Source organism: Dama dama, chromosome 19 (assembly GCF_033118175.1).
Source record: "Dama dama isolate Ldn47 chromosome 19, ASM3311817v1, whole genome shotgun sequence".
NCBI classification, from domain to species: Eukaryota; Metazoa; Chordata; class Mammalia; order Artiodactyla; family Cervidae; genus Dama; species Dama dama.
The window spans coordinates 41,839,186-41,851,421 of record NC_083699.1 but is presented as its reverse complement, the minus strand read 5'-3'; the positions used below and the strand labels follow the sequence as shown (position 1 = coordinate 41,851,421).

Below are 12,236 nucleotides of genomic sequence, written 5' to 3'. Positions count from 1 at the left end.
AGCTCACAAAGAGAAATATTAGATTTTTTAAATTTATTTATTTTTCAAAATCAGACATGAATAAGATTCTTTACATGTTGGTAATGACTACAACAACAGACGTGGGACATTGGCAAAACTGGAGTTGAAAATGAGTGACAGCCACCTTCCAAAGACATTTTCAAAGAGGATTAAAGCTGTGTCTCCAAAAACAGTAGCAGGAAGCAAATGTCAGAGAGGTCTTGGCCCAAACTTACTTTTCGGTAACCATTAGTCATTCTCTGACACCTCAAGGGAGACGTCTGGACAACACCACAGAGGTTGAGATGCTTTCTCAGTTGTGCAGTCTTACCCTGGCCTAATGTTTAAAACCAAAAATAACAGTGGCATACCAGTAAACCACACATCAGTTTCATTTGATATGTGGTAGATAGGACTTGTCCACATTGCATCACTGAGACAGTCCTCTCTCCTCATCCAGCAGCCATCCAAGTCTTGGCTGCTGTCTTCTTAGGAACTTAGACAATACCTAGCTTGAGAGATTTGGTCCAAATTAAGCACACACATATTTTTTGGCTAATACTTTGAGTTCCCTGTGTGTGTGAGTGTTTTTTTTCCCCTCAAAAAGTCAAGGACTTTTTGTTTTAAATAGTCTCTAATATGAAATAATATGTTTAAAAGTTTTGCTTCTTCACTTTAGTGTTTTCCTTACCCTAAAAGATGGTTTTTATTTAGATAAGAAATCTTCTAGCATGCTACACTGATAGATTTGTTGTTCCACAGAGCTCATTTGATGGTGGCGAGTTACTATCTGTGTTTAACATTGAGTTGTAAACATCAGATTAAAACTGCACCAGAGTGTTTGAAAAAACAGAAGTCTATTAATCAGGCTCAGGACAACAAGTAAGGGTATAAGCTGTTTGGCAAAAGAAAGTGCTTTAAAAAAACCTATGTTTCCTTTCCAACTTACTCCTCAAGAGAAAATGTTAAATGTTACTCTTTAAATGTGTCATTTCTCATCTAATCCTTACCAAACAGCACTTTGAAAGCTACAAATATTTACTCATAACCATGACTACACTTTAGACTAACATTCCATAAATGCAAAGATAAGTTCCCTTTCTATGTTAACATGAACACCTAATTTGTGAATTAATATATGGTCTTTAAAGCTAAAAAAATTCTAAATTTTCTATCTTGACATTAGGAAAGAATTTCATTACTAGAAATTTCCTTTAATGAGGGGCATTATCTTTTGAGTAAATTATACCTTTTCTGTGTCCAAAAGAACTTGAAGTTACCTTGCTAAATCAATTATTTCTATAATGAGATTTTTGAAATGGGGAAAAAAAAAATAAAAACAAACTCAAAGAAAAAAATGAAAATATGCTATCTTCTGTTTGATATACTAGAACGCATCATAATATAGTTACTGCAAATGAGAATAAAATTTAGTTCTGAGCTTCCTAGTAGTCAAGACAAAAAGGACAACACAGATTATCAGGTAGTCCTCAATGTCTGGTAAAATTAATTATATGAATTAGGAAAATCAAACAATTATCTAGCATAGCTGAATTATGAAAATAGCTCAATATATGGGGCTTTTTACAAGTTAAATTAGCAACATTAAAGACGGTAACCTCACCAGAAGTTGTGGAATAAGAATGTAAAGTTATGCTTCATATGGCTATTTTTGGACTCTCTGAAAGTCTGACTCCATTATATGGAAATGTTGGGGCATTTCCTAAGTTTGAATTTTCATTGATAAGCCTGGTCTTTACATTTGAAACACTGTAATTTGTAGGATTTAGTTTAATTCAGTCATTTGAACAAACTACTTCCAATTTTTTTTTCAAAATTTGGTGGGTCTTTATTTTAACGGTCTTCTTTTAATATGTTATTCAATTATGTAAAATTTACTTATTTACTGATGTGGTTTTGTGAAGGAAAATTAACTTTGGGTTAGCAAAAATTTGAGGTAAATTTGGAGACATTAACAAGAGCTGCAATATCTATGAAAAGATTGGGTTTCACTATTATTTAAAAAAAAAAAATCTTCCTGCTTCATAAAATAAAGATGGACATTTTTAGCCCATAAATTTTTAGTGTTTTGCATTATATGCATGCTGTAATCTGGTGACATCCCTTCCCTCCAGCTGGTGTGATTATACTGCTAATCAAAGCTTAAAAATTCACTATGGCTTAGAAAAGGGATATCTTCACTGTCTATTTACATATTTGGTAGTAGGTAAGAAACTTCACATGGGGTTAAAAATTCTCTTGTCACTATCATGAAATTTTAAGCAAAGAGCCAAGATAAAAATATATTTTAATAGCATTGCATCAAGCTGTAATGCATGGTATCAGATGAATTCCCAAAGTTAGGGTGATAAAAATAGAGAAAAAATTCCCTTCTTTATTGAAAATGTTGCTTGAATACAAGAATTGAAATTACTTATTTCAGGCTTGATGTTTTACCCTGACTGTATAAAAAGCCTTCAGAAGATGCAACATCATCTTAAATACTGTTTCAAAAGTACGCAGTGTTCTCAACGTGTTTTAATGTGGTTAAGAATCAATCCCTTTCCTTTCTTGCCCATATCTTACAAGCTGTTCTAAACTCATATTCCAAATGTTTCAGCTTCATATTTATGCTAATTCAGAAGTGAAGAAATTTGTGCATCTTCCCTAAAATAAGTTTGAAAATATTAGAACTGTTTCATTTTGGGCCATGCGTCTGCTTTCTGAATTGAGAAACATTGCTATGTCAAGAATAGGCAAAAATGGAAAGGAGAAGAAAGGAATGGAAGAGGGATGGGTGAAAGAGGAGGAGTGGGGTGGCAAGCCTGTGCTGTCCTATTTGTATTTTGTTATGTAAAAACATTACCTCTGATCTGCATTACTGAAATGTTCTCCTGCCTGCTACCCAAGATGTTTCTCCACATAGCAATCTGAATTGTCATTTGAAAATATGAATTAGGTATTACTTCAAATTCCTTAATGATTTCCTCTTGCACTTAGTTGTGTTGTTGTTCAGTCGCTCGTGTCCGACTCTTTGTGACACCATGGACTGCAGCACGCCGGGCTCCCCTATCATTCACTATCTCTAGGAGTTTGTGCAAACTCATGTCCTTTGAGTTGATGATGCCATTTTCAAACTCTTTACCATAGCCTACAAGCTATCCATTCTCTGACTTCTCAAATCACTCTCCCAAGTCTTCACTCTGCTTTTGAAACATGTCAAGACTTTTTCCATTTCAGGGCTCTTGCCCTTGACTTTCTTTTGCCTGAATCACTCTTCCACCTCTTCTGCTCATTACTGGCTTTTCAGCGTTTAAGTATCAGCTCAAAAATCCCATCACAGAGTCCTTCCTTGACAAATTTATCTAAAGGAGTCCTATCCCAACCCAGTCAGCTTGTACTGGACTGTCTGTTCATTCATTTCCTCCTAGCACTTAATGCAATCTACACTTACTTTCATTAATGATTTATTTACTTAAGTCTTGTCCCCTTGGATGAGACCATAAGCACCTGGAATGTGGGGTTTTTGTCTATTTTGGCTGTGTAGTTATTCTCATTGACTTTCACAGTGCCTGGCATAGATTTAGTGCAAGATAAATATTTGCTGAATAAATGAATGAGTGAAATAAAGAACTTGGTATGGCTGGAGTTCTGGGTCTATCTGTGTTTTCTTAAATAAGAGGATAGGAAATTATAAAATTTCTAGGAGTTTTTCTAGAAATTTCCTGGGAAAAATTGCATAGTGGTGAATAGGTATAGAAAGATAGAGCAGGGACCAAATCCTACAGTGTCTTGAATGCCATGGAACATAGTTTCTGAAATTACCTCAGTGGTCACTGGATAGCTATTGAAGGTTTTTCAGTAGTCAATGTATATTTTTGAAATACTCCTTTATTATTTGTTGTGAAAAACCATTTCTGAGTCAGTAGAGTCTGATTCCAACACAATGGACATGAGTTTGAGCAAACTCCCAGAGATAGTGAAGGACAAGGAATCCTGGTGTGCTGCAGTCCACGAGGTCACAAGAATCAGACACAACTTAGTGACTGAACTACAACAGCAAGAGGCTGATTCACTCACCAGTGGAAAGAGTAACTTCCGAACATCAGCAGGGTGTTGATTTAATTAGTTTTTTCCGTGCAGCATGGCTGACAGGAGAAAATGTTTGCCTTAGCTCTTCATAGCCTGTGACGAAATGGCTCAGTGCTTCTCAAAGGCATTTCTTACCAGTATTTCTCATATCACGGTAGAGCAGCAAAGTCCCTTAAAATTGTCATACCATCTTGTTGAATCATTTTCCTTTCTCCAGCTGTTCTTTATTTTACAGTTTATATTTCTAATGCATTAGAGTTACTCTCTCCTGTGGGTATATTTTAACTTGTTCTTAAAGGAAGTCCAGTTTGAAGCCTTTAAAAGCAGTTAGCTTCTTATTTGTTTCAGTGGAATAGTGGGTAGAGGCTTCCTTAGCTGAAACCTAATACTTGTAAGACCCTATAATGATCTCCATCTAACAGTTCAGCTGCATATGTAGCATACACATGTTCACCTGGACTTTTTCTACCCTGTTAGGCGTGTGTCTAATTTCTAAAAAGGTGTACACAGATATCAGGCTTTAAGTTTAAAATAATGGCCTGTTTTATAGTCTCTGGCAGGCAATGCTAGTTTCCTGAACTGGTTCACAATAATTTAAAAGCCAGTTTTATGGATTAAATTTAAGTCATTGAATCTTCTTTATATTTATATTGGAGAACATGGGATTATGTTTAATAATGGGCTATAAATGGGGAAAGCACCAAATAAGCAAAAAACTAATGTGGTCAAATTTAAGAGAAGGAACCAATTTGTCAGTGTTGGCTGACCATTCTCAAGAGCTATTGAATCACATTCATCAGTGATAATCAGTATTGGAAGCTCTCAGTGTGAATAATGGCTTCAGAGATTTTGCTATTAAGCTTCCATCTTTTTAGTCCATTATAGCCTGTGAAGCACACTCATATGTAATGTACCTTTTGATGTGTGTATAAATATTTGCTTCTTAGAACTTGTTTTTATCTTTACTTGGACATGTCATTGACGTCATCTATTTATAAAGTAGATGGAAAAAAAGATAAACAAGTCCTGTGGTCCCTATCCTCAGAGAGCTTTACTAGAAGTAACAAATACAGTCAGCTAAGTGCCATGCATGGCAAAGTCTAAGTGTCAGTAGAGCAATAAGGGTAAGATGATAAGCAGTGCTTGACTATAGCTTTAGGGTTGAGAAAGAATCTCTTAGAGAAGCCAGGATTTAAGCTTGCCTTTATAGGATATGTTAGATTTCAATAAGAGAAGAACAATCAACAAAGGATCTCAAGATCAGGCTACAGTCTGAGCAAAACATGAAGGTAGGAAGGTGAAAAATACATAACACTTTATCTGTGTTCATTCAATGTTAATGGCCATTGTTATAAAACTAGAGTGTGTCAATGCTAACCTGTTATGTTCATAACTTATAGGAGACTCTTAACTGGAGGCCTTTTTCACCGACCACCGGTACCTTATTATATCCTCATAAATTATATTTTTATGGCAGTTGCAGACTATACATACTTAGCATTAATATATTTACATCCTTGAAATTAATAGATCATATATAAATTGTATCCTTTTATTTATTTTTTCAAGGTTTTAGTGATTCCTGAAGCACCATCAATAAATCCTTCCGAAGTCCTATGTAGTATCAATAAATTCTTCCAAAATCCTATGTAGTAGGTGGTGTTATGGGGCTTCTTAATGTAGAACCAAGACACAAATGTTTAAATGACTTTTTTCAGGTTCATTTGTTCAGTCGGTGTAAACATATACCCAATTTAGAACCTATTCCTCTTCTTCTGTATCTATATATTTGTCATTATGTAGAGTCCATATAATTCATATTTGTATGTGTTGGTGTGTGAGTAATTGAGGAAATTTTAATTAATGAAGAAACAAGAAATCCTAAATTAGTGATTTTTGACAGCAAAAATAATGATTGAAACCACAGAAGTGAGAACAAGGGTGAAGGTGGCAGGCAAAGCTGGTATCAGGGAAGATTTAATGGAGGGAGGAGCAGTAGCTAAGAATATGCAAATTACAAAGGGAAGCTTTATATTATGGGACAAAGATACGGATGCCCGATCTTAAAATAGAGCAGTTTATGTTTTCTATAGTGATGGATAAGATTCTTTATATATCATGAAATAGCTCAGGATTTCTTACAGATACTTGAGGGCCAGACTGTCAAAAGCCAACTCAGTTGAATATTTTATGTCTTCCATGATTCCATATTTACTTGTTCCATAACAGTGAATTTCTTTTCTCTACACTTCAAAGTAGACTTAATGTAATTTGTATTTCATTGTGAAAATGACCAGTGCTAGTGCAAACTGAACCTAACTGAACTGAGTGTGAATATTCACTTTTCTGAATTGAGGCCAGACTCTGTCTATCGATATTCTCCATGGAGAAAACATAGGACAAAATGTATTAAATCAAGTAAATTTAATTCCATTTTGTGTAAAAAAATGCGTCATTGCATGTTACATGAGGAACAGCATATTAAGTGGTTTAAGGGGAGATTTATAGTGTCTTTGTATTTTATTAAAAATCCTTCCTTTTGTATTAATAAGAATCCAAGTTGTAAGTTTGGAATCGATTTCTTAATCAAAAGAATATAGTAGTACATTTTTTGTACTATATTTAGCATCTCGCATGGATTGGAATAATTAATTCTTTTAAAATCTGTGTTCTTCATATTCTAAAGCCTTTATAACAAACTTGGTGTAGTGGGATGTATCCCCAATCTCATACTTCAGAAAGTCACAGTTTATTCTTCTATTGTCAGGATTAAAGGCAAAAGGAACAAAAAGAAACTCAGAGAAAAAAGACAAAAATATTGAAAATGTGAATCAGACACGGCACAGCATTGGCAGTTTTTAATTTTGATCAATCACAAAACAAATGGAAGCATGTAGATTCAATTTGCCAGGAAACACAGATGGCTTCAAACTGAGGGAGAAGAGAACAAACTTAGAACAAAGCACATTTATCCATTTTCACCACAGCTAAAATACCCATACCCACATATCATTTTAGGAGCACTTGTTTATTAACCTCCTGCCCTTTAGAGTGGAGACTGGGTGGAGGGAATGAACCCAGCCCTGGAACTTTCAGTCTGTGAACCCTTGGACTGGTACTGAATGTGGTTTAGAAATATTTGCCTTTATTTGGTCCTTTTTTTCCCCTCTTTATAGCTTAACCAGATGGAAAAGGCAGCAGCAGCAGCACACACATTTTTCATGGCCAACCCCGAGCACATGGAAATGCAGCAGAGTATCGAGAATTACAGAACGACGGCGGGCGTTGAAGACCTCCAACTGGTAGACCAGGAGGCCAGACCACACCTGGTGAGCTTTGGGGACCCCGCACTAACCACGAGGAGTTAAGTATTACCAAGGTTCAATGGGTTCAGAGCAAATTCCTATGAGTGGATATCTCACATTGATTCTCCATTTCCAATACAGTATCATTTTTATAATTTAAGAGTCTCTAGATGAAACATTGTAGTTCAGGGTTAAAAATATTGAGAGAGAAATGAAAATTAACTTAGAAAAGCAGTATGATATGGTGAAAAGTAAGACATGAAGTAAATATGTGTAGCCCTTTCTGGGCCTCAGCCTTCCCCTATGCCCCTATGCCTCTCACCCTCAGCACTTTAATACTACCCACTAGAGTTGAAACCCATGTGAATTGCTCAAAGTCACCCCATGATTTCCCAGAAACCAATTCAGTGGTTTTTCCAGGGTACTCATACTTTTCAAATTTTGATTTTTTAGAAACTACATAAAGCTGAAACAGAAGCAGGAAGCTGAAGCTCCTATACTTTTGTCACCTGATGGAAAGAGCTGACTCATTGGGAAAGATCCTGATGCTGGGAAAGATTGAGGGCAGGAGGAGAAGCAGATGATAAAGGATGAGATGATTGAATGGCATCACTGACTCAGTGGACATGAGTTTGAGCAAACTCTGGGAGATAACGAAGAACAGGGAAGCCTGGCATGTTGCAGTCCAGGGGTTGCAAAGGGTTGGACATGACTTAGTGACTGAAAAATAACAACAAGGCTACATAATTATTCCTTCCCAGGAGGCTCAGTGGCAAAGAATGCAGAATTCACATGTCTCCTGTGAATGCAGGAGATGTGGGTTCAATTCCTGGGTCAGGAAGATCCCCCAAGGACATTTCTTGTCCCCCAAGAAATGACAGCCCTCTCTAGTATTCTTGCCTGGAAAGTTCCATGGACAAGGGAGCTTGAAGGGCTACAGTTCATGGGGTCACAAGGAGTCTGACAGGACTGAGCGACTGAGCTTCAAGTCGGCTCAGTCGCTCAGTCATGTCAAACTCTTTGTGACCACATGGACTGCAGCATGCTAAGCTTCCCTATCCATCACCAACTCCTGGAGCCTGCTCAAACTCATGTCCATCGAGTCAGTGACATCATCCAACCATCTCACCCTCTGTTGCTCCCTTCTCCTCTCACCTTCAATCTTTCACGGTATCAAGGTCTTTTCCAGTGAGCCATCCAACCATCTCATCCTCTGTTGTCCCCTTCTCCTCCTGCTCTCAATCTTTCCCAGCATTGGGGTCTTCTCCAATGAGTCAGCTCTTTGCATTAGGTGGCCAAAGTATTGGAGCTTCAGTTTCAGCATCAGTCCTTCCAATGAATATTCAGGACTGATTTTCTTGAGGATTGAATGGTTTGATCTCCTTGCAGTCCAAGGGACTCTCAAGACTCTTCTCCAACACCACAGTTCAAAAGCATCAATTCTTTGTGCTCAGCCTTCTTACATCCATACACGACTACTGGAAAAATCATAGCTTTGACTATACGAACCTTTGTGAGCAAAGTAATATCTCTACTTTTTAAAATGCTGTCTAGGTTTGTCATAGCTTCTCTTCTAAGAGGCAATCATCTTTTAATTTCATGGCTGCAGTCACTATCTGCAGTGATTTTTGAAGCGCAAGAAAACAAAGTCTGTCATTGTTTCCATTGTTTCCCCACATATTTGCCATGAAGTGATGGGACCAGATGCCATGATCTTCGTTTTTTGAATGTTGGGTTCTAAGCCAGCTTTTTCACTCTCCTCTTTCACTTTCATCAAGAGGCTCCTCAGTACCTCTTTGCTTTCTGCCACGCAGAGACTGAGCATGCATGCATACAATTATTCCTTTCAATAAAATCACCATTCTCAAAGTATGGCCTTCAAGGGACTGAAGAAAAGGCTAAGAGAGGGAGATTTTAGGTGGAAGTCCTTTTTCCTCATTTTTAAAAAATTGAACCAGGCTTGGAAATGAGCATCTCATCCATCCACATCAGTCTTGCTGCACTTGGTTGCATAGCCCTACCTACATTCAAACAGGTTAGAAATCAAAGTCTTGAGTGATCTCAGGAAGAAAATGAAATTGATTGATGCCACAGCAATAGGCTTACTCAGTCAATCCCTTCTCATTTATAATGAGTTGAAGCCAGCGACTGAACTGAACTGAAGCCAGGGCAGTGACCCTTTATCTCCCAGTGTGACCCTTTATCTTCCACAGTGAAAGAATCCCCTGCCCCACCTCCTAAGTGATCTCCAATCTGCCTGTCTCTTGCCATTCAAGTTCTTCTTGGGTGATCTTAAAAAATTTTGTTTTTTCTGTTTCTTTACAGGAGAGTTATAGTGCAGGAGTCAAACATTATGAAGCTGATGACTTTGAACTAGCTATCAAGTACTTTGAACAAGCTTTAAGAGAATATTTCAATGAAGACATGGAGTGCAGAGTCCTGTGTGAGGGGCCTCAGAGATTTGAGGAATATGAATACCTAGGGTACAAAGCTGGTCTCTATGAAGCCATTGCAGGTAAAGATAATTTTTTCTTTGATTTCCTGATTGTAGAAACGCTAGATGCCAAACTGTTCCAACAATGTAGATGTATTGTAAAAATTAAATAGTGTACAAAGATTCTTATGTACGTATTGCATCATGTCTCCCATGAATTACTCTCCCTACTTTAAATTTTGGTGACTGTGCTCCCAAGATTTTTTGTGTGCATACTTAAATATCTATGTATTTATTATAATTATTATTTCATTTTTATTAAAATAAGTCAATATTATAAATACTGGTTTTCAGTATATGTTTTGTTTTTGTTTTACTTTATGCTTAACAACATATTGTGGATTTCTTCTCATGTAAGTACATGTAGATCTACCTTACTGCATTATATGGGGAAAGCATAATTTATTTGACTAGTCTTTTACTGATGAATATCAAGAAAGTTACAATTTTTCATTATGTTTAACTATGTTAAACATTGTGTTTCATTATGTTTTCATTATTTTTCATGTAGTAATGAATACCTTTGTATAGTTTTCTTCAATTACTTAAATGAATAACTTATTACATACAGAAATTTAATATATCACAAAGTGACATTTAAAATACTAAGTAAAGTGCATTATACATTAACTGGGGAGGTTAACTAGTTAACCTAACCTAACTTTATGGTGGGAATTGAGTTCTCTGCTACATATGAAAAAAATGCACAAAAACAAATTGTATTATACTAATAATATATTAAAAAATAGAACTGTTAGAAGAAAATGTAAGAGAATATTAATATAACAAAAGGATAGTTCTTAGATAAAAGATGAGAAGTTTGAAGAAAAAGAATTTAAAAGATTGATAAACACAAAAGGTACTATAAATCAAGTTGACTTTTAGTGGTAAGTGGAAAAGTTGCAAAATGTTTATAGGTAAGCAGTTAATATCACTAATATTTAAACAGTCTGTGAATTATTATTAGTAGCAGTTTATTTTTGCTTGTTGGTAGTAATAACAATAAGTAACATTTTTTAGCAGTTGCAGTACACATTTTATATAGTTATATTGCTTTTATATTTCTTTTAATCCTCTAAACAACTCCCTGTGGGTATTGTTATTCAACCTCCTCTCTCCTTTTAAATGAGGATTTAGACCTCAGAAAGATTAAGTAATGGTATTAAGGTGAAGTTGATAATCAAACCTAGGATTTTATCACTCTGTAGCCCATACTTTGAAGATCTACACAGCTGAAATATTGGCAAAGTTTATTTAGTCAATAATAAATCTTTAATGCATATTTGTTGAGTGTATACTATGTTCCAAGTTATAAAAGCATGAAAAACAATGTTCACCTGCACACAGACTCATAGAAATCCAAATTAATAAAGTCAATTTGCTTTCCCCAACTTCCAGTGTTTTCTGTCTTCATCGAAAGCATCACTCATTTAGTAGATCAAACCAAAGCCCTCGATATCTTTAACTCTCACATTCCTTCAATTCCTATTCATTCCCCCTCACTTGTTACTAAACTTTGATGGAGACTGCTTCCTAATAGCATTTAAGATTTCCTAATTCGTTCCACTCCTTTTGCTACTTCTCCAGTTCAAATCAGCAGTGTATTTTAACTAATCCACTGTGATAGCCTCCCTCCTGGTCCTTATGTTCTGACCAGGTTTTATTCTGTAGAGCAGACAGGACAGTTTTCAAAAAATGGAAATTCTGCTTATAGACATACTGACATCCCTAGACACCCCAGTGGCTTCCACTACACTTGAAATCCAAAACCTTTAACAAAGACTTTCATCACTCCATAGTAGTATACATTTTCTTCCTCTGTCTTTTTCTCTCTTTAATCCACTCCTGCTGTACTTCTTTTAATTCCTAGGGTATGTCATACTCATTTCCACTCATAGAAAATTGAAAATATTTTCTATCACTTGGCTATTGTCAATCTTCTTAAGTACTTAATCCTCAGTGCCTACTTATGGTAGTGGTGGTTTAGTTGCTAAGTTGTGTCCGACTCTTGTGACCCCATGGTCTGTCACCCACCAAGCTCCTTTGTCCACAAGATTTCCTGGGAAAGAATACTAGAGTGGGTTGCCCTTTTCTTCTCCATAGCCTACTCACAGTGACTGGCAAATAGCAGGTGTTTGGTGAATATTTGTTAAATGAATGGGTGGAAGGAAGAAAAGAAGAAAGGGATGAGGGAAAGAAGAAAGGAGATGACATATCCATCAATCATATTGCAAACATTAAAAGGGCTAATAATATTCTGTATTTGTGAAAATATAAGTCAAATTGTTGAGGTTTTTTAGTGGGATAATTAGGAAATGTCTATCAAAATTTAGAAATATCTATCA

The 12,236-nt window shown here is 36.1% G+C and overlaps 1 protein-coding gene across 1 annotated transcript in view; it reads left to right on the top strand.

Moving 5' to 3' along the window:
- P3H2 (prolyl 3-hydroxylase 2) overlaps positions 1–12,236 on the top strand; it is a 171,894-nt gene that overhangs the window by 110,272 nt on the left and 49,386 nt on the right. Inside the window, exons 2-3 of the mRNA XM_061166822.1 lie at positions 7,269–7,421; positions 9,723–9,912. Of these exons, the coding sequence (XP_061022805.1) occupies positions 7,269–7,421; positions 9,723–9,912 (343 nt within the window). The remainder of the gene's footprint in view (positions 1–7,268; positions 7,422–9,722; positions 9,913–12,236) is intronic.